We start from the raw sequence: 23,926 nt of genomic DNA on the forward strand, positions 1-23,926 counted from the left end.
TTGCATTAGTGATCCATAGCCATGTAAGCATCTTTTTCTACCCAGAGGACACCAGGGGTGGTTTTTTTACTATTATTTTTGGCAATGGGGAGATTAAGGAAGTCATACCATCATGACATCATGCAAGTGGGTGGGATCGGCTTTATTCTGGATGTTCAATGTATGCCAGTGTCAGTGATTTGGTTTTATTTTGCACTAAACAAATGGGCAGATTGGAAGAAGGGGGTTCCAAGCTCCCTTGTAACTCATGGGCTGCAGGGAGCTCATGTCCACCTTCCTCCAAGGGAGCCTCTGGCCTCTGCACCTGGCCTGAAGCTCCTCCTTTTCCCAGTCTTTCCTTCAGAGAGAACAAGGTTCTAGCTGGAGAGAGGAACCTGCTGGGCTCTCTCTTTGTTGCCTAGTTGTGGTTTTTTTCCACTGTGAAATACAGCTCCCATAGATGAATTTTTGTGTCTACCTTCAGTTTAGCCACAGGGGAAAAACCAACAAATATACAGGATATGTCTCCCACAGTATATGATTTAAAGCCTACTGAGATCTTGCTGCGCATATTAATCTGAAGCCAAGATTTTCAAGCTGTTCAACCAAATGAGATTTCTTCTTCCCAGTTCTGTAGCAAATGATTTCTGTAGCCATTAGGATGCCTAGGTCACCTCAGCTTCCTCTTCCCCACTTATAGCCAGTGTTTTGGGAATGATCAAATATCAGATATTGATCATTTGAAATATCTCAACGCTTGCCACAAACTAAGCACACACAACACATATGGCTTCTTTTAAAAAAGTTTTATATTTTTTAAATGTAAGTTGTACATCCTAGAAAATACAATATTTTTAAAATGTACATTTTGAAAAAAGTGTTCCATGACCCATCTGTAACGTTGCTGGATGTTGCAGAAACTGAAGCAAGAAGGGAAATGACAGTGTCAATAATATAAGCACATAGCACCAACTGTCAAAGAGCTGCCTTCTTTCCTTATCAGACGCTGCCTTTCTTCAATAAATAATGTCGTAATTTTCCTTAGTAGAATAGGAGTCATTTCTTAGAAATGAACTGAACAATGCACAAGGATGTCAGCAGAAGAGGAAAAAAAAATATGGTTGGGCTGGTTTCAGTCCACTTCTGTTGTACCACATGGTCTTAAAAATTCATTGCCTCTTTCATGAAACCATTTGTTTGATACTGTAAAAAAATGGTTAGGATTGTTATATTTATCCATTTACATAAAAGTCTATTTACTATCTGTCCTACTAAGCATCTTCAGCCATTGTATGTCTCTAAAAATACATGAGTACTTTAAATTATATAATAAAATGATAAATACAGTCCATAAAGTAATAAAAACGTGGCCAGCAGTTATGCAAAAGCATCAACACAAATAACAAGATCAGTAAAAGCAGCAGGCCTGCACACAACTTCCCTGCACCACGTTTTAGGGAATATGTATATTGTCCAATAGTTTTACTGGACAATATACATGCACATAACTCACATATAACATTGAGACTAGTATTCCAATCTCCTTTAAATCCAGTTTTTGTACAGTATGCAGATTCGTATAAATGGACATCGATCCCTCTAACCTTCGACCATTATCCTCACATCATGAACTTGTGGGTGTGGATCCATGGAGGACAGTTGGATGTACCTATCTACCTCTTCATGCTGAATCCTTGAGGAGCTGTGCCCAATGTGTTTGTATCTAAGAGCTACATTTGAACTTATTTTGCCCATTTTCCCCACCCCCCAAAATGCAGAAAGAAATGTGAGTTGATGTCCCACTCAGTTTGTGAATGTTAGGGAAGGGTTCAAAAGGAGCGTCAGAGGGCTACATGTAGCCATACAGCAGCTTTCCCCAACGTGGATAACCTACAGACATGTGAACTTCGACTCCCAGAATTCTCAACAATGGCACATCTGGAGAGCACTCAAGCTGAGGAAGGCTCCCCTAGAGCCATCTAGGTAGGAGGATGCAAGTAAGATCGTTTAATATTTAATATTACGTCTCATGAGCAGAATGGGAGATGGATCATGAGGCTCCTACAAATGTTGAGTTTTAGAATCATCTTTAGTCCATTCTGGCTTTATTACACACAACCGTTCCTGACATGCCTCTTGCTTTGCTACCATTGCTTCATGATAACTGCTCCCTTACAGTCATTTCATGGCCCAACTGCATGCACATAGGTTTTATTCCTGCAAATGGTTGTGCTGAACACAAAATGCCCACTGTGAGCCAATGCCATCTGAGAAATTTTGGAGGACCTGGTGGGTGGGAATTAACAAGAGTGCTCATGCAGTGAGTATTCCATGTTAAATAATACCTGAATGATGCTACAGACAACTACATGGGACTTGAACATTCAAATGTTCCGCTGCTTAAAATTTCATTGAAATGTTACTTTCTTCCTAGCTACTCACATCCTGTCAGCAGATACCATTTTCTACTTTCCTTACCTTATAAATGAACATCAAAGTCACAGACATAAGCTAACAGCAAAGGAATTTTAATGTGGGAGCACATTATCCAAGAATGTGTCATAGTGATACAAAAATCCTAGACCAAATAATCCAGTCTTCCTTAGCTGTTTGAAGAACCTTAAGTCTCGCTTCCCAAAAACAAAGAGATGATTTTTACTTACCCCACTTACAGCCTACTAACACTGGACATGCTGCATGTCTTGTTCGGTAATCACCTTCTCCACTTCGGAACAGGTTATACCAGAAAACTGCAGTCCCCTGAAAACAACAAAAGACTTTACTCATTTAAATAAATTCAATGCTGAGTGCATTTTCATCTAACTTGTATTTTACCTGCTATAAGAATAGGGAGTCCATAGGGCATTCATACCTACAGTAGTTATTTTCTCAACACACTGGAATATATCTACAGTATTTCCCATTTCCACTTCCAATAGGATTGCAATGGCAATGTATTTGAATGTAGGTGGAAAGTTAAAAAAGGAAATTTGTGCTTTCAAGTCAGCCTTAACTTCTGGTGACTGCCTGGACAAGTCCCTGCAGTTTTCTTGGCAGTATTTTCAGAAGTAGTTTGCCATTACCTCCCTCCTATGGCTGAGAGAGAGGGACTGACCCTAGTTGGCTTTGTGCCTAAGGCAGGACTAGAACTCACAATAACATGGCACTAATTCATGCTCTCTAGAAATGAAGGAATATATAACCAACTGTATCAAGAATATTATTTGGTGTGAATAGCCTATAGATCTTGCAGACTTTCTATTAATTAGAATCAAAGTTGCAGCTAATTTGTAAATAGATTTTTTAAAACCTGCGAAGATATGGGGAACATGCAAATTACTGCACATTTATTCACTATATTAACTACAAAAAGAAACGAATTGAACCAAAATATTTATTATTTAAACTTCTAAATTATTCAAGCAGCAGTTTCCCTTAGGACAAAGGGCTCTCTATTCCAGGAGTTGTGCTTACCATGGTGCTGTCATTTGCAGAAGAATAAAACATGTTTTCTTTGGGAATAAGTTAATAAAGGGTCCTGCTGGACCTTTAAACCAACATGATGTTCATATTCATACAAACAGGAACTCAGGAAACAATACTGCTCTTTATTGCTTGAAGAGAAATGTTCGTATAGCAAACAACAGTATCGTCTGGAAGCAGGTCCCACTGATTTCAGTGGGACACAATGTCAAGCTCCCCGATCAAACGTTCCCAGAACATCTGATCCGACTCGCATGCATGAATGGACTTAACACGTGTTGAGACTTGCAGGTCAGTAGAACTGGGAGGGGGAATATGCCAGGAGTGTGAAAGCTTCTTGTTTGGACTATCTCTGGCATCCAAGGTCAACCGGCAGAGCCGTTGGAGACATCTGCATGGAACTGAACTGACTGGCACGAAGAGGGGGGCTGCATGCCTGAGAGAGGGAGGGGGTTCGTACTCATTGGTTTATTTAATGTGGGGAAAATGGGGAACTTTCATTCGCAACTTTTTTACTGTCCCATATGCTACTCTTCAATAAAGAGATTTCTACTATAGTCACGTATGAATCAATCTAATGGCAGATTGAGTAATACAGTCATTACACACAAATGCATCCTTTAAATTTACACACACATTACACACAAATGCATCCCTTTAAATACTGAAAAGTATGTCAAAATGGCTGGATTCACTTATTGTTCTAAACTATGGAGTATTATGTAAGACCCATTGCAAATATGGTTTATAAACTTCTAGTGTGCTTGAGGACTGGGGGGCAGTGGGACAGAGCTGGCATGCAGCAAAGAGAAGGGGAAGGAGAAGTCCTGTTCTGTTACTGGGAAGTCAAGTTGTGTGGAGCCCTTTAATCAAACAAATGCCTTTAAAGCTCTTTAAATATACATTGTAAAACTCTTTCAGGCAAGGACTGATTGAAATTCTGTTTAATACAGGAAAAGGCTATCTGAGTAAGAGTCAGACTAGTGCTCTCCTACTGGAATGTCCTCACCCATGGGCAGCAACCAAAAATATCTCATTGCCACAATCTTGTCATCCCGAATGATTAACTAAGTAGAAATAGTGTAGATCAGATAGAATCTAAGAAAACAGAGCCGGTTTTATCAACCTTCTAGAGGGAAAGCATTTGTTATAGGCAAGCACAGTTATTACCTTTTTGGGCCAAATTGCAGCTCCAAAATCTGGGAAAACTGTTGCACCTCCTGCTTCAACATCGCTCATCTGAGAAGGGAAAAAAAGCCAATGCTGGAGATTCAGCATTATCAATAAGGTTTTCCGCTGATTTCCAGATCAGCTCTGGATCAGCAAGGTTTGCATCCTTTTGCAGGAAGAAGGCCACATTAAGTAGTGGGTGGGGTCAGGCTAAAAGCTAAATTTGATTTAATTTACACCAAAATGTAAAATCAATTTAGATAATATGATGTCCTAACAGTGAGACACACACTGAGACGAGGAGTAGTTCTCTAGTGTTTATTACTGCTACATAAACAGAATCCTAACAAACTGAATAAGCGTGGGAAAAACCCAGACATATAAACCCCAAAAGCTAAGGCGGGTCTGATCTGTGTCTCTTTGAATGGCTGCTTAATTCCTCAGTACTACGCATGCGTTTTCCACCCTGGATCGAGGCCCCCTCCTGCTCACCATCAGTACTCATGACATCTGGTTGTTTTTCAGGAGAAAAAACAACCCTGCTCTGTTCAACCTGTTTCTGCCCCAAGAGAGGAAATCAAGTGGGGGAGTTTTCTATACTTGTCCCCAAATTGACTAAAAGAGATGAGATTCCCCTTCTCTGATAAGATTGCCTCCAGAAATTGAGTAGAGGGCAGAGGAGCCCTCAAAGAGGGCAGGAGGGAAGAGGCCCTCCCATCCCAGCTTCCCCGTCCACCATCCCCCACCCCACCCCCACCCCCCAGGCAGCTTTGGTAGGCAGAAAAGGGCTAATTTCGTTTTTAAAAACACTTCTGTAATGAAAGAGCAGGAAATCCAGGGAACAAAAATGGCAGTGCTTGGAGCTGCAATGCAGCTGCAACGTTATTCACCTCTCCAAGCACACAAATGCACACATCTGTGACAGCTGTGAGATATGTGTCTTGTGACCATGTTACAAACGCAGCAGATATTGCACCATACCTATTTGCTAATTAAAATGTTCACAGCCTGCTCACTACCTTAAATATCTCCAGGGGCTACAGCACAATTCAGTACTGAGCAATAATTGGCTAACTCTGCAACGGTGACTCTCTCCCAGAAGAGACTTATGTGTAGATCCACCTTCGGTTAGCAGTCTTGGGCACACTCTGAAGATTTCCAGAAAATGCACAGGAAATATAAAGGACTTAAGCTGGACTCCAGGTGATCGTCTAGTTTTCCAGCGCAGAAAAGGTTTGCCATTTTCTGGGATTTTGTTACTTTTTACTTTCTGGTCTATCCCAAAGCCTTGATATTCTTTGATTATCTCTCATCAGAGTATTAATCAGGCTGAACCCTGCAAGCCTAGCCAGTACTACGGATGCGTTTTCCCCCCTGGATAGAGGCCCCCTCCTGCTCACCGTCATTACTCATGACATATGGCTACTCTTCATATATTTCATAATACATTTCTCCTTCTGTCTCATTAGAAATTTACAATTCTGCAGCAACCTCTGGAGGGGCTCCAGGAGCCACAGAGTTTTGAAGGAGGGCCCCTGACACCATTAACAGAGACAGACAGACTGTGGTCACGGATTTTAGGAGTACAAAATCCAATGGGAACATAGGCATTAAAAAAATAGCTAGTTGTTTTTTAAATATAAAAGAGAAATGACTGACTCAGGATTTGGTATGAAAACAGTTATTGTGTTGGATCACAATTGGGACTAATAGCGTAAACCTGTCCGTTCTGAATATTCTGCTATATGGAGCCTACATTTCTTCCAAATTTTTATTTATATTTATATATATTTATATTTATATATATAATTTATTTATGATACTCATCGAAAAGACCACAGTCCTCTGGCCAATGCATTTGCTCAGCAAACTGAAAAACTTCCTTAGCACTGAGGACATTGCTTAATTCTGTGCATCTCTGAGTAATCTTTTTATGAATCTGAAACACTGCAATGAAACTAACGCAGCTTTATTTCTGGTGCTATGAAGTAGCCACGGATACCACAGAACACAAGCACTTCAATCATATGTAGTGTCTGTACTTTAACTAAGAGGAGTTACTACTTTTGCGTAATGCTAAATTGTGCTGCTTTTCCTACAAGGGAGTAGCAATGTCCATGAACTTCCTGCTCTATCGGCAGTTCTGCATAACAGAGCCAACTCTGTTTCCGAGTGACTCCAATACTAACCCCAAGGGACACAGGGGGATGCAGCAGAAGGGGAGGGGCAAGGAAATCCCATTCTACAACTCAGATTTTGTTCCACTGATGGAAGACATATTTGGATCCAAACTACCATGTTTTAATTTAGGGACAATGAGGCCCCTCTAAAGAGATGTAATCATTATACAGGACATGGAATTTTGCTAATTTCAGGAAGAAATTCAAACCCTAACATAGTAACTGAAAGTGAAATATCTTAATTCTTTCTGGTTCCATCCTAATTTGGAGATTCTACTAAACTGCTTTATCATGGTCATTTTTAAACATGGGTGTCTTCATGTACCTTCCATTTAAAATGACAAAATATGACTAGAGTTGGATGTTGGCAACAGCAAGCAGAGAGAAAGGTATCAGCAATCCTTTCTCTAGATCAACAATTTTAGAAAGCTAAACCCGAATTAAAGCCTAGCATGTTTAATGAGATAACTTTTATTTATTTATTTAATTTTTATCCCGCCTTTATTATTTTTATAAATAACTCAAGGTGGCAAACATACATAATACTCCTTCCTCCTCCTATTTTTGCTAGACTGCAGACTAGAAGTGATGTTCTAATCAACTAGTAATGGTAATAGCAACTGCACTGTAGGCACACATCTGGAATAAACTAATGCCTTTTATTAGCCATTTTCCAAGAAGTTTCCTACAAATCTGAGAGCCTGATTGAAAGAGCTGCAATATCTAACACTTTCAGGTCATGGTAAGTAAAAGTGAGAACAGATTCTGTGGCTGCACAATTAATAATTGAATGTGTTCCCAAATCAGTTCTCATAAAAATTCCACTGTTAAAAATGTACTTCAGTCACCAATTTGATTGGCACAATTATGCCAGATTGCATAGCATGTATGAAGCAAGAAGATGGAAAACTAAATCTCCACAGATACTATGACTCCATGTAATGCTGGGTCAACAATTTCTAAAAACTATCATGCAATTAGTTCCATTTAAGATGGTACATGAAAAAAGACAAGTCTTACTCCACATGTCCAAGACTGCTCATACTTACATAGTTCAAAAAAGTGGCCAAACGGTTCCCAGTCCCTAAACGCTTGAAAACATCAGGTTCATCTTTCTACAAAATTAAATAAAAGTAAACTGCAAACTTCAAGCACGCAGGCAGAACACAGAGGTACTTACATAGTTAAGAAACGTTGCTAGCCTATTTCCTTCCGTTTTGAGTGTGCTGTCAAAGGGTCGCTGAAACAAACAACAACTTTAACCCAACTTCCAAATTGATTGCACGTTGTAGCTTTGGAAACAGGACATGGAGATTGTCTATGCATCTAAATGGAAGCAAGGCCCACCCAGTTGTTCCATGGGGCTATTTCTCAGGTGCGTATGAATAGGGTTGCAGGCTTAAGTCAAAATCTCAGATGCAACAGCATATTAACTAACATCCTGAACAACACACCTGCAATGCTAATACTTGGCTTGGTCCACACATTGTGCTAAGCCATAGTTGGTTTAACCATGGTTTTCTGAATAAATCACAACTGAGACTGTACGATATGCTAAGCCAAACTTATAAACCAACATGGCTGGTTACACACACACGCTTAACAAAAAATAAACTGTATTTTGATTTAGCACAATGAGGTATCTGTGTTTCATTCCATGACCATACGAGACTTGTAATACATCAAACATGCTGGCAGCTTCCTTTTCCTGCTATTGGATGTGGTAAACATTTGGTAAAACTCCTGGCTGAATGATCACTCCTTGCACTATAAAAAGTCAAAGGGCACTTTTCAGCTAGTGGAAATCAAAGTGCCAGTTCCTCTTCATCATCAGCAGGCAAAAACGAAAGAATTTGGCAAGAACATGCTCTGTTACTAATTCGCAGCTAGCAACAGAGCAACTCTCCTTATCTTTGTATTTGGAGATAGTAGATTTAAGAGCAACAAACAGTCTCCCACTGAAAGTGGGGTTCTTCCAGAGCCTTTACTGATGTTTTGCTGCGATTAATCACAAAAGCAATAATGCTTTCAGCTAAGAAAATGCTGTTTTTCTGGAACTGCAGTGAGGAATTGTTACTGGAAAACACTGTTAGCTTTCCTTAATATTCGTTGAGACCACGCAAGAGCAAAGATTTGGACAGGACCAGTTTTATTCATCTTCCTCTCAGAGGCCTGGGACAATTTAGGGATCTTCCTCGCAGAAGCCTGAGGTGATTTAGGACATGATTAAAAAGTGATCCACAAAATATTCAAGTTTGAGAAAAGAGGAGAAAAAAATTAAAACTGTACAGTTAGTTACAGTATTTAGACTTGGCACATTTAGCTTAGAAGGCCCAGATTTCAATTTAAAAGACAATATTTAATGAATGAAGTGTTTTTGACAGACAAGGCTGCGTTACATGTACTATTAATACACGGTTTAAGTGCATCAGGCAGATTAAACCTGTATACAGATTTAGAGCTATTTCCAGTTTCCATTTTTAGTGATATGATATCTAGTTAGAACAAAACTGTAAAATATAGGATCTGCAGATTGACTACGTTCTCTTTCTGCCTATTTTTGGTCTGCTCCATGCATTTATGGACATGGTTGTCCTTTTTCTTGATATAGAGGTAAAGGGTAGATTTTACATCCCTTCTCCCCCAAATTAATGCTGTAGAAACTATTACTATCTGAGTGGCAGTATGAAATATTTACTTCTGGAAAAGTAAAATCCTCACACGTGACCAAGTTCAATTAAGAATAAAGATAAGGGCGGGGCAAAAAACAGAGAGAGAGAGAGAGAAAAGGGGCAGTTGAATGAGGCTATAGAGGGGCCTACAGGATGAGGAAGGAGAAAACGAATGACACATTTAGCATGATACAAAGATCTGTGGTGCTATAGCGAACAGGAAGGGTACAGAAGAGTGCATACTAAAGGATATAGGAAAAAAGAGAATCACGTACTACAGAATAAGGCAAGGTGGAGAATAAATGTGAAGGGAACTGAGAGATTCTGTACCAAACCAAAAAGAACAGAAATGGAAGCATCAATAAATTTGTGATATTATGGCAAATAGATGCCACAGGAATCCACAAACTTTCTGATTTGGTTATCACACCTGAAACTTTGAGACCATGTGACAGTAGCAGGGTGGAGGGGCGCTAACGGAATAGATGTTTTAAAAATTCAATTTTGAAATATAGTTACAAACACAGCATAACAGCTCTCGAATCAGTGAAAACTGGTCTTCAGAATGATTTATAATCAGCACCAAAACAGTTTTTTTACAAGTGTAAGATAATCTATGAGCAAGCAAGCCAACTTGTGACTGCCTGTGAATGCCAGGTTGGTGTGTAATAAATCTGCCCTCATCCACAATTTAACACTTATCCAATTTGTGGATGAGAGTGCCAACCTGGCGTGCATAACTGAGACCTGGTGGCTTGGGGGGGAGATTCCCTTCTCAGAAATATGCCCACCTGGGCGGGGTGGGGTGCCTATTGTCCTCTGTGAGTCATTGAGGGGTCAGCAGTTGGGACTGCTGCTGTTGTGCTGCCCTCTCTGCTGCCTAGCATCATCCCTGCTTGAGCTGCTGGATTCCATTGCTGGGTTGGTGATGGAGTCCCTGAGGCTGATGGTCCTTGGGGACTTTAATCTGCCACCTGGCGATGTTGAGTCCAGGGCAGCTCAGGAGTTCATGGCCTCCATGGACCTGTCCCAAATGACAGAAGGCCCAATGCATTCTGGAAGTCGCACACTAGATCTGTTTTTTGTCTCGGGGCAGGTGCAGTGTGATCTGGCATTGGAGGACATTACCATCAGTTTGTTGCCATGGACAGGTCATTCTTGGGTTGTCTGCCAACTCGCTGGGACCACCCACCTCCACAGGGAGAGAGGGCCTATTCGGTGACTGATGGACCTTGTTGGGTTCCAGAGGGAGCTTGGGGTTATTCCCAAGGACCTGTCAAACAGTTCATGTTTGGGGTGCCTCAGGGCTCAACGCTCTTCCCTATCCTGTTCAACATTTACATGACACCACTGGCTGAGTTCATCTGCCAGTTCAGGGTACAGTATCATCAGAATGCTAATGATACTCAGCTCTACATCTCAACCCCAAGCAGCACAGGTGAAGCTGTCGACATCCTGACCCAGCATCTGGAGGCTGTTTGGGTCTGGATAGGGTGGAACAGACTTTAGCTTAATCCTAACAAGACTGAATAGCTGTGGCTGTTTGGACCCCCTAGGTCGGGGGTATTACCATCCTTGGCCTTGGATGGGGCTGCAGTTCCCCAGTCAAGACTAGTGCGCAATTTGGGGGTCCTTCCTGACTCGCAGCTACTGCTCAAAGATACCTGAGAGATTGCTTATCTCCAATCGTTTCTGCCCACTCAGTGCATTCCAACAGAGAGGGTGCGCTCCAGGTCCCCTCCATTAAATATTGCCATCTTGTGGGACCTAGGAAGCGTGCCTACTCTGTTGAGGCCCCCCACCCTCTGGAACAGCATCCCCCCCGCCAAGATAAGGATGGTACCTTCTTTGCTGGGGGTCCGGGAAGCCTTGAAAACCAGGCTTTGATCCTAGGCCTGGGGTTCATGTTTATTATTTGTTTAAGGCTCTATTTTGTTTTGTGGATTTTGTTAGCAGAGTATTTTAGTCTAGGCTGCCTGTTGATTTAATGTTTCTCACTGTTTTATGTTTTTTTAGTTTTGTATACTGCCCAGAGTCTGGAGTTGGGAGACTAATAAATTTCAATCGATCAATCACTATACAACTGCTTCAGAAACTTTAGTCACCATAAAGTAACGGCAAATGGATTCAACCCGTGCTATATACAGAGCCTGGAGGACCAGTCCAAATCTCTAAGAAATCCAGCTGTTAACTTTACGTAACCTTGGCTGCTGACAACTACATTCCAAGCATTATATATCATTCAAGAATGAATTATCTTGTTGGTTGTTTTGTTGCCTCTCTTACACAAATCAGCATCAGTGAAGCAGCTTTAAGTGTGCACTGATTTGTAATGACAGAGATTTGACCTGACAGAGATGCAATCAGATGAGAGTTTGTCCTATCATGTCTTCACGTAGGAAGACATGATCCCACTCCCCCAGTATTCACAAAGAGAAGGAAGGGAAGAAAAACAAACTCAACAACCTCAATAAAAAATAGTCTCACAATAGTTTTATGTTACTGAAACTATTATGCTACTCAACAAAGCTAAAACTATTATGAGACTATTTTTTTATTGAGTTACTTCCATAGTAATAGTTTGTGGAATGCTACAGACACAATCTTGACTTTAGCAAAGCATTTCATCAAAATATTTAAAGATATGCTGATTGATAAGCTAATTAAATGTAGACCAGGTACATGTTTATTAAGTAGATAACACAGATGGCTTGAAGAACATACTCAGAGTATTCATCATTGGTTTATCATAAATTGGAGGGAGGTATTTAGAGGGGTGCCATAAAATCAGTCCTAGAGACTCGACTCGCTTCTCCACCTAGGACCTACACACATGCCTGTTTGGATGTTCAAAGATGGGCATAGTTCGCTGCAGGGAATGTTGGATTCTAGTAATTGTTGACCATGTAAAAATTGGAACAATCCCAACAGTTTAACCTTCAAACCATATTACAGACCCATTGAGATGTAATGTGATTAGGCATTTGAAAGATGCTCAACCTCTCAGTTGGAACCTGAGCAATATATTACATGGAAGAGTTGGCTATCTTTTAATTGACTTCTTCTAGAGACAGCTGAAATGGAATTGTGATCTGATCTTACCAAGAGTTCCCTATCCCCATTTGACTTTATTGGCTAACATGTTGATGGCTAGAGGTACACCACTGGAAAAAAGCCACAGCTTTGCCTCTTGATAATATTATGTTCCAGATTACAAGGGAGACATTAGGAGAAAGGTGGGCCTGTAAGTGCTATCTCTTTTTCAAAATGCATGAACCTTAAAGTTCTCTTCCTAAACATCAGGCACAATACAGGCTACCTACTAATCACAAATCTTAATACACCTACCTCCTCTAAAAAAATTTCTATGGTCATTTTATGTACATACAAGTTTGGAAAAACTAGAAGAATTGCCTGCCATGAGATATATAATTTACTTTTGCCAGTAGAGTGGTGGGGGGGATGTATTCTGGGGGGTACTTTGCCATTAAACCCAATCTGAACTAACCTCAGCAATTCTTGGCTTATATCTGAAAGTACTTTATGGGCGGAAATCCTAATTTTTCTAATTGAGAGAAAGTAATTTAGGGAAAAAAATACAGAAATATTCATGGTACTCTCCTTGCTCTCCATAAGATCGTTTCTTCCAAATATAAATGCTTAAATATAATCCATACTCAGCAAACATCACTCATATTTCATACACTACAAGGAAAACTTGTCTCCATGAATATGATGCTGGTATCTGTTCATAGTCACCCAGTGGGCCAAACAAAAGATGACATGGATTCCCTAAGATCTTTTTCTTTACTAAAAAAACAGCAGCTTTAGAGGGGGGTTGAATAAATCAGGTACTGCAGTGGAAGATTAGCCCCACACCCAATGTCCCATTTCAATGTGATTTATTTTTTCTTGCTAATGCTATTTTCTGGGAGATGGTATTGGGACAGTTAAATCAGGGTGCTAGTATGGGACAAATAGGTGCTAATCCTGAGCCAAATCAGTCCCACCCTGTCCTTGTTTGTACAAAGAAAAAAAAAGATGTCAAAACTAACTAAGAATTTCCATCACCTCTAGTTTAGCCCTTAAAATATCAGATACACTTAGCAATAACTGAGAAAAGTACCTAAAATAGGAAATCTTACCCTTGAGAAGTCAAAATGTGGCTCATATTGTCCTCCCATCCCATAATTAGCAACCTAAAATGTAGACAAAATGACAATATATTAGCAAAATAAAAGCAAAAGCTTTTAAGTCAAATAAAATATGATAATCTTTCAGAACACATTTTGTTTTTAAAACATCAATATGACATTGCATGCTGCATGTGTGTCAGCACACTGCATGTTCCTCTGAGTTGGTGAGACGTGGGCAACAGTAGGTTGATTTGCAAAGTAGATTAAAGATCTTATCTTGGTAGAATAGTGTGAATGTGCTTCGGGTGAGACTGGTTGATGCACTTGTGGCATACTGGTCAAATTTCCTGAAACTGTCATTGCCCGTTACAAGGAATACTGCATGTGGTATAGGTATGTATGTATGTATGTAGAGAGCCACCTGGGTGGAGTTGTTAAAGGCATCAGGATTGAAATTGGGAGACTGAGTTCTAGTCCCACTTTAGGCACAAAGCCAGCTGGGTGACCTTGAGCCAGTCACTTTCTCTCAGCCCTAGGAAGGAGGCAAGGGCAAACCACTTCTGAAAAACCTTGCCAAGAAAACTGCAGGGACTTGTTCAGGCAGTCTCCGAGAATCGGATGCTATTGAACAGATTTTAAAAAGTGTATGTATCTATGCAATATAATACTATATTGGGGCTATTTTGGTGCAACTTAATACTATATTGGTTGGTGCTTTAACTACTACACAGAGGATTGGTTTCATCAATCTATAATTCAGCATAGGATAATCTGAGGAAAAGAAAATAGTTTTTAGAAGACAGCGAATTGTCCACACGAAATGAGATATGAAATAAAAAAGGAAGAACGTTCTGTATAGAGAAACTGGTTTTTTATTCTTGAACTGTTTCACATTTTTTCTTTAGCTATATCAAAAATAGCAATTGGAGGAGAGCTGATCACCATCTTTTCTGCGGTAGAAATTCCAGTTGGGCAGATATCCAAAATCTTAGCTCTTTGTCCTGCTTAATCAGCCAGAAACTGCATTATTTCTTAATATAATGGTGCTGGCCTGAAAACCAGGAGTCTGAGAGTTCCAGTCCTGCCTTAGGCATGAAAGCCAGCTGCTTGACTTTGGGCCAGTCACCCTCTCTCAGCCCAACCCATTTCACAGGTTGCTGTGGTGATGAAAATAGGAGGCAGGAGTATTAAATACGTTCACCACCTTGAGTTGACCAAATTTTAAAAAAATATGGGATAAAAATCTAGTAACAATTACAATAATGCAAACCTACTTGATTTGAAACTGAAGACATTTTTTTGCTGTTCTATTTTTAAACAAACAGATAATGGGTCTAAAAATGGGTGAATTTTGTGCAAGTATGCTGCACATATAGCTGAAGCTTCCTGTTAAATGTTATTGGCAGCTATTGCTACTTACAGAGTTTTGAATTATAAAAATCTCAATCCAAGTGTAAAGGTAACCTCTCCCTTTTTTGGGGGGTGGGATGGGGGCCTACTTTTTGTTTCTTAATTTTCAGGGCACTACACATTCAACACGTTTCATGCAGTTCTGCTTCAGAGACAGCAGGCAGGGCCTTGCCCAAGGAAGGGAACTGGTAACATATTTACCTGCAGTAATTCAGCTGTTTTGGTAGTTAATCCTGTAATCTGCTCCATTCGATGATTTACTTTGGCAACAACCAGGTCATCCTCTTCTTCCAGCCATGAACTTGCAGAAATAGAGATTTTGTACAGGAACTTAAAAACCTCAACTCATTGTGAAATTTAAAATACACCCCTCCACACACACTTCCTTTCATAATTTCATCCACTGTGCAGATGGGTCAACATTTACAGCGCTTCTTCACAAATCAACTTTTAGGCTTTAGTCTTTAAACGATGGCTTATATAACAACATATTTAAATCAAAATTGTATGTTTTAACTGATGATATATAAAATCTATACCACAGAATAAAAAAAAAACTAACAGCAAAAATACCAAACATTTCAACAGCTCTTTGTTCTGTAGGTTTTTAATTGTTGGTCAGGTTTGGAATGAAGTGCATTTCAAAGTTTTAATTTATTATCAATATATTTGGAAATTATTCATAAGAGGATGGACTTCATTCTTACACAATTTACCTTTTAGAAACCCGATAGTTGGCTACTGTTAGTACGCCTGTTTTGGGGTCGCGGACTGTAGCTCTTGCCAGCTGTATCAAAATATATATAAGAGTTACTAACTTAAATAACACCAAAAGTACATGTCAAACTTATCTTGCTCTTTTATTCCCAACCCTAATATGATTACATCCCACAAGATTCTTGTAAAAATGTTGAACAGTATTGCAACTGGAATTTATTCTATACATTCTGAAAAGTAAGATAACTGCATTAGTGGTAAACAAATTAATCACTCTAAAGTCTGTTATATTGTTTTGACTCCAGGGGGTTTGGGGGTAGGGGAAGAAGGTGGGTTTTCATTGGCATACACCTCAAATTCATACTACAGAGTTTTTTGGCAGGTGGCAGTGGGGTAATAGACTTTGCCTCACTTGTGCCACTCTTATACAGGTCGTCCTTGGTTAACGACCACTTGTCCAGCAACTGTTCAAAGTTATGACAGCTCTGAACAAGGAGACTTACGACCATTCCTTGTAGTTGCAGCTGTTGCAGCATCCCCACAGTCACATGGTTGCCATTTGCAACCTTCCCTGCTGGCTTCCAACAAGCAAAGTCAATGGGGAAGCCGGCGGTCGCAAATGGTGACGTCACGCTTAACTACCCTGCAAGATTCGCTCAATGACCACAACCAGAACTGCTGCGACTACTATCGTAAGTTGGTGTGGTTTATGACTGTGTCGCTTAGTGGCTGAGTTGATAGTCCCAATTACTGTTGTTAAGCGAGGACTATCTGTAATTCTGTAATTTGCTGATATATGCTGTGGGATTCCTGTTTCATATGCTGGAGTTAAGGGGAGGATAAACCCTATATGGGTTGGTGGTGGAAGTGAAAGTTAATACAAAGTTTTGCCTAGAATGTTGTTTTTGTTCCAGACAATACTGATTTTGACAACAGATTTACCATTTAAACAATGGCAGAAAGATATCTCTAAGTTCATTTGGCAAAGGCAGAAACCAAGAATCAAGTATAAATTGTTACAAGATGCCAAAGAATGAGGAGGTCTAGGTTTGCTTGATTTGAAATTATATTTTGTAGCCTGCTGTTTGCTATGGATGAAAGACTGGGTGACTTTGAAGGACAAGAAATTATTGGAATTTGAAGGACATGATCTCCGATTTGGGTGGTATGATAAAACTAAAGTTAATAAAGATTTTAAAAATAATTTTGTTAGATGTGCCATACTGAGGGTTTGGAATAAATATAAACCAATATTGTCTCCTAATGTACCTATGTGGTTGTCCCCTCAAGAAGCTTTTCTTAGAAGAGAGATGGCAGGCAAACCAAATTGGTTGAGATATGAAGATTTGCTGAATTTTGAAGAAGGGATACCTAAACTTAAAACAAAGGAACAACTAGAATTGGAAGGTCATATTTGTCACTGGTTTAATTATGCACAACTGTCAGAACGGTTTAATTTGGGTAAGAAGGTATATAATTTTGTTCATGAAAAAACACAATTTGAAATGGAACTTTGTACAAACGATGAGCATCTTATCAAGAAAATGTATAAAATGTTGTTGCAATTGAATTTACAAGATGAATATGTTAAAGATCGTATGATTAAATGGGCTAAGAATTTTGGGTATAATATTATGCTTGAACAATGGGATAACATGTGGAACAAAGGTATGAAATTTACTTTGAATTATAATTTGAAAGAGAATTTTTATAAAATGAGGTACCATTGGTATTTAACTCCTGATAAGTTGTCCAAAATGTATAATGGGTTATCAAATGTTTGTTGGAAATGTTTACAGGGTGAAGGAACTTTATCATTTATGGTGGACTTGTGGAAAAGCTAAGAAATTCTGGAATCAAATATGTATTATTATTCAAAAGATTCTCAGTGTAGACTTACAATTGAAACTGGAGCTGTTTCTCTTGGGTTTGATGGACCAACAGCTTGAGAAGCAACATGGAACTCTGTTCTTATATATGATAACAGCAGCAAGACTCTTACACCCTCAAAGATGGAAGGATGCACAAATTCCCTCATGGAGGATTGGATGATTAAGTTAATAGAACTGGTGCAAAGGGCTAAACTGACAGCATTGGTAAGAGAAAATACTGTAACTGGTTTGTTTCTATTTGGAAGTCGTTTTTGGACTATTTGCTTATAATGGAAAAAAATGAAGTTCTAATTTTGGGTTTTGATGATTAAATGGTTTCATTTTAGAGAAATAATGTTATTAAATGTTTAATTAATAGCAAGAGATTAACTTTTATGTGCTTTTATATCTGTGTCGGAGGAGGTCGGAAGTCACCTGTCTTCTATGTTTTCCTGTCTATTCTTGCACTGTATTAGTTTCTCTTTTTTAGATGTGTATTCTATCTGTTCTATATTCTGTATTTTGTGTTTTAATTATATCTTGAAAATTAATAAAGCTTTATTAAAAAAAAAAGAAAGTAATACAAAGTCACTGTGCCAAGGCAGGGATGCAGGCAAGAATGTATGAAACCCAGAGGATTTTAGGGAGAAGAGGGTAAAGCCCAGTAGGACAAGCTGCTCTATACAAACAGCCAACAAACCTCATTTTCTTGTGTCAGAGCACTGAGGATAGTATCTAGCCTGGTAATGAAAGGTCTTGAGGAGGAAAACCAAGCTCAGACAATACCAACAAAGCTGTATCAAACTTTGATGACTAAATCTTTCATTAGTTAGTATGGTACCAAGGCAAACAAAGAACTACTATTTGTAAGGGAAATGGTATTAGGAGACAGGCTTGATGTTATCCTTATCAAAAGTGAGCTTGATTTCCCCATCTGCAGTCCCCAGGGCTCCTCTTGACTTCTCCTTCCTGCCCAGGTGGTTCATTGCTGACAGATCCCTTGAAAGTGCAGATACCAAGACTATGAAGGAGCATCTCTGAGCAGAAAAAAGGATATGCTGGGAGAAAAGAACTGAAAGCTTGTCTCCTGCCTGAATTCTCTAGCATTTCTAATATACGCATGCAACAGACTATCAATAAAACAATGATTAGTTTTTACTTAAGATCTCTGAGGATCGGCAGCATATAATGAGCAGAAAGTTAAAGTCTTGCAGTCATCTTAGCCCCTGAGGCTAGTCCAGAGACCAATTACTGAAGGAAATGGGAATGATTAGGAAGGACCTTGGCAAGAATTGAGTTTGGGTGAACCAATAAGGATCTGGCCCATATCATTCCCAGTATGCCTGTAATCTTAGTGGTATAATTGCACCTTAATTGTGACACAAATATTTATTTAAAGCAATGCCATTTCACTAAAATTTGTTGTATGCATTCTAATAGACAACACCCATAATTATTCTCTTTGTTCGCATTTTTCTTCCCATGTTATTCATTTTTTCCCATATTCTTTCTTTGGTCTTTTAATCTCCCTGTTAATTATCTTGTCTTGGCATGTAGCTTTTGGCATAATGAAATGCCAGATTTCTGACTCATGTTCTTTGTGTTGTAGGCTCTTGCTCCACAAATCAATATCAGAAACTCAGTTTTAAAGCATAGCTTGAAAGGATGTAATTCTGAACTCTTTCTCATATATATAATAATGTGATTGTAATGGTCAGATTTAATTGCCTTAAAGAAGGAAGAATTTAAAATGAAATATCCATATTAATTAGCAGCAATGTATCTCCCCTCTTCTCAGTTTGAACAGCAAATACGAGCATTGCTGAAGCTAAGCTTAAAAAAGAATAAATCACTCATGTTGGCTACTATTTCATGTTTTGTTTTGTCCTGTTTTTGTCCAAATCTTGGACATCTCCCTAGTCCAATATGTCACTCCAGAGAAATGACTGCATAGTTTGAATAGTACACAGAACTCATCATAAATGGGCCTCAAGGACTATAAATAACCATGTGGTACAAAATTTGCTCCAATATATTATGGCAACCACATCCTTGCAAGGAAATGGGTCCTGACATCCCCAATTCATTCAACTTCACTTTTAATTAGCTTATATTAATTAACTGAAATGCTGATATAATTTCAGTCGACTGAAAAAAAATTAACTCTTACTTTTGGTTTAGCCAACTCCTTAATCTTCTCTATTTCTCCATCAGATAAAACTTCATAATATCTGACTATGTGTGGACTGTCCCATTCATCTTCTTCTTTAAAAGGTGCTATAATTAAGTAGGGATTTCGATTTCCATTGTGGTATCTGCAAAACAACCTCTTCTGTCTTCGAGGCGTCTATAAATATATCCAGATAAATACAGTATTTTAGATCTTGAATTTAGGTAAACAATATTTGCCTTATAATTACAGGGAAAAATAACAGACAATCTAAATAGATTTAGATGTTTTATTTAGATACAGTTATCGTTTGTGAAATATGCATTCTACACTGCAAAATTACTTGGTTGGAAATTTTGAATGGAGTGCCTCATGACTGCAATATTTTTAACTAAGGACTTAGGTGAGGAGATGGAATGAATCATTATATTCGCTGATTATAGAAAATTTGAGAGGGATAGCTAGGATCTCCAAATATAGGTCTAAAACTGAAAAGTACTTTGACAAAATAGATATTTTGAGTTGAAACTAACAAATTAAATGTAGAAATGAAAGAATAGAATAGAATAGAATAGAATAGAATAGAATAGAATAGAATAGAATAGAATAGAATAGAAATATAATATAAAAGTATTGCATTTAGGCAACCCTACTTTCAAAGGCACAGGTCCATGTCGAGGTTATCTGACTTGGCCAAAGTACATTTGAAACTAATATCATACAGCATTACAACTGTGCAGCATTTTGGATTCAATCTTGAAAAGATACCTACCGCATACAGAAATGCAAATTTCATTTTTGTATTCTGTACCTGTCCGCAACACCTAAAAGAAACAGCACATTTTTCCAGGATTGTGTTGTGCAATTCTGGAAAAAGACACAACTGCATAATATGCTGCAGACACATGCTACTTTCACACACTCTCATATTCCAAAGCACTTTTTGAAGACTGAATCCAAAGGGATGCACAGCCTATAAGACGAAACTGTCCACGGTAACTTGGAGAATAAAAGAGAAAAGGGATACCCAAAGAGCTAGCATACAAATGGGGACAAAGACTTGAGCTTTCCTGCACCAAAGACCATGACTAGGACAGCCATCCTTTGACATAATGCTGATCAGGAATTATGATAATGAAGACCAATACCCCTAGACGGTTGAGAAGGTGATGGGAAGATTTCATCTGAACATCAGGAGAACTAATAGTCTTTTAACCATACAACAAGGGCAGGTATTTTTCAGGCATAAAACTGGACAGCCATAAAATAGAGAAACTCTCAGAATTTCCTTGGATTTAACAGGGGTTATATTATATGGCCTATACAATCCCCTTCAAGCCAATCACAATATGCATCATGTTGAATGTTGGTGTCTAAAAAGTTCAAAAATCAAATGATACACTCTATCAGAATATAAGCAAGGGTAAGTTGAAATATGACATCTGAGCCTTAATTATTTAGAAAACAATTTCACACAAGAAAGTTAAAATCTCTTGCTTAGCAATTTGTCATAATCCTAAGAATTTTCTCATCTCATAACTCCACTGACACCAAGCAAAATAGTTTCAAAACTTACAGATGAGCAACTGGATATAATTCAAAGGAGAAACCATTATTCTTCTGAAATGGCAACCATTTTTAAAATACTGAAATGGTACTTTTGTATAAAAATTAAGCTCTCCTGCCATATGAAGCTACCTATTGACTTTTTCTCTTTTTTTGCAAGTTAGAAGGAAGGATGAACCTGCTTGTAGAATACAGAGGAAACACTAACAGTATGAGAATTTACACTAGTAATCTTTGGCACTTTTTTACTCACCAGTTTCACACCTTCCCCTCTGCAAAGGGCCTCATAGGTCTCGCGCTCTGGCAGGTAGTCCTGAGGCCTTTCATAAATGCCACTGTACGTTTTGGGCTCGCTTGTGCCCGACGTTTTATTGAACTGGTTTGTTTCTTTTTCGCTCTCCAGCAGCTTCTCAAAGTACTGCAAGTTGCTGCCTGCTCTCTCATGATCTGGCTCTTGGTTGAAAAGAATCATAAGAAAGTCAACCCAGGACCTTAAAGTCTACAACAGGCCACCAGTTACATTGTGCAGGTAAGAAAACTGTCCCCCTCATCTCCAGTTAAGCTCCCTGGGAATTAAAGATATAATCTTTTTTGGGCTTGAAATGTACAAGGGCAATAAATAAAGAGCATAATGCACTGTCTCAAAACACAATACAAAACTATGTTTCCCAACACATGGCTTCTCTCTACATTAAAAACAGCACAGATTATTTTTTTTAAAGGCAGCTGGTCCATTTTCTTTGTAACCACCCAGCAGACTAGCTCAACCAAGTAAGAGAATAAGCAATTTTGGGTTAATAAAGCAATGGCTCATAGTGGAAAGGCCCGAAGACCTAAAGACTCTGGATATTTTAGGAGAAAAAACTGAACTGGGCCAGCAGTTAAGAGGAATAGCCTTATATCAACACTCAGATCTTTCCTACAAAATTTTACGTTTAAAATAGTATCATTCTTATACAAATTAACACCAAACTTGAGAGTTACATCCCAAACTGAGGCTCAGATGGTACAAATCAGCTCCTGATGACTTCATAGCCATGTCCATACTTGGCTATAGCATGGAAGGGTTTGACATTTATTTCTTCCAGGAAATATTCAGATTTTCCAGTCTAATCTGTAGCTCTGCTATTTCCTGGTAGTCTCCCTACCAAGCGCTAACCATGCCCAACCCTACTTAGCTTCTGACCCCAGGCAAGGTCATCAAGATTAACACCAAAGAAGTTTGAATGGACAAATTAATTATTTTCATTGTTTCATATGTTTAGGGTATTCTTGTTACCGTGTGTGTGTGTGTGTGTGTGTTCATGTGTGTTGAGTGTAAGTATGCAGATATATTGGAATCAAATTTCAAACATAAAAATCAAAAATATTATCATATAATAAGTTTGAATCCTTTATTGATTTTATTTAATATAAGACTATACATATATGGCTATTACTGTCAAACGTCTTAGTAGCAACAAAAGGGATGAGGGCAAGAAATTAAAAAATAAAGTCAACATTATATAGCAAGGGAATGATTCTGGCAAAAAGAAAATGGATAAGCAAACTGGTAGAAAAGAAAGAGCTGATCAGGTAGCTTATATATTTAAAGTATGTTTGCAGGAATGACTTTTTTAATATAAAAATACATGACTGAAGAATGAGAAGGAAAATTACCTATTAAAAATCAAACAATATTCAGGATTCCACTGCTGATTTAAATGCAATCCTGACAGAAATAGAATGGATTGTTATTTTGCCTTAGATAAACTGCACTTTAATCCAAGCAAATAATTGCACTGAGCAGTACCAGATGTCCTCAGACAAAGGAGTAGACTAAGAATGATCAGAGTCTGCTCACCTGCCAACACTACCGTCTGCTTCTGAAAGGAATCTGCCATATCAGTCTAAATATGCAGTGATGTTAATAAACTGCAGTTTCTACAGATACACCAAAATATGGCCTAAGGTAGAATTAATTGCTATTTAATTTATAGTCATCATACAAAAGTGTGGAGTATTACTTTTAGATAAGTTCAGTATGAAATATTGAATGTAAACAGGCATTCTTGTTCCCTTCCCAGTTTCTGAAAGTTTTTCTCAATCACCTTTATAATTAAGACAGAGAGGGAAACAGAGTAAATAATCTCACTGTAGAAATGAAATGGTGTGGCCTGCTGAGAATTTGGAAGTCTGGATTAAAAAAAACTAAAGGTCATCATTAGTTTCACTTAATCACAGTAGAATTCAGGATAATTGAGTGCTGTTTTCTTTCAAAAGCATACTGAAGTGGTACCCTAAGCTGTCAAGTGAAGGGGATTCTTTCTCCAAACAATGGTGATCACAGAACCCTCACTTTTGTGCTTTTGAGGCACCACTGGCAAGACCTCATTTGGAGCCTTTGTGGGCAGGCCAGAAAGGCTTCCCAGATTAGAGATTCCACAAGCCTATTGAGGAAAAACACATGATCTATCCTTCTTACTCAGGATGTGCAGCTGTTTGGACCTGAAGCAAAAAAGGTGCTTTGCAGTAAAGGGCATACTTGCTGCCTTTCTTGGTGCCTCCTTAAAGAAGCACGGAGCTGTATGAT

General features: G+C 38.7%; 1 protein-coding gene across 4 annotated transcripts in view; it reads right to left on the reverse strand.

Annotated features, from left to right (window-relative positions):
* Positions 1-770: 770 nt before the first annotated feature.
* Positions 771-23,926, reverse strand: part of P4HA2 (prolyl 4-hydroxylase subunit alpha 2) — a 51,153-nt gene continuing 27,997 nt past the window's right edge. For 3 of the 4 annotated variants that reach the window (XM_063292325.1, XM_063292327.1, XM_063292326.1), the window contains exons 8-16: positions 21,608-21,807; positions 19,789-19,965; positions 15,747-15,817; positions 15,232-15,331; positions 13,630-13,683; positions 7,862-7,927; positions 4,633-4,701; positions 2,643-2,739; positions 771-1,182 (exon numbers count right to left, since the gene is read on the reverse strand). In XM_063292325.1, coding sequence (XP_063148395.1) covers positions 1,112-1,182; positions 2,643-2,739; positions 4,633-4,701; positions 7,862-7,927; positions 13,630-13,683; positions 15,232-15,331; positions 15,747-15,817; positions 19,789-19,965; positions 21,608-21,807 — 905 coding nt within the window. In that variant the 3' untranslated portion in view covers positions 771-1,111. Of the gene's footprint in view, positions 1,183-2,642; positions 2,740-4,632; positions 4,702-7,861; positions 7,928-7,992; positions 8,053-13,629; positions 13,684-15,231; positions 15,332-15,746; positions 15,818-19,788; positions 19,966-21,607; positions 21,808-23,926 lie in introns of all 4 variants that reach the window. The other variant, XM_063292328.1, reaches the window with a different exon arrangement.

This window comes from Candoia aspera, chromosome 2 (assembly GCF_035149785.1).
Source record: "Candoia aspera isolate rCanAsp1 chromosome 2, rCanAsp1.hap2, whole genome shotgun sequence".
NCBI classification, from domain to species: Eukaryota; Metazoa; Chordata; class Lepidosauria; order Squamata; family Boidae; genus Candoia; species Candoia aspera.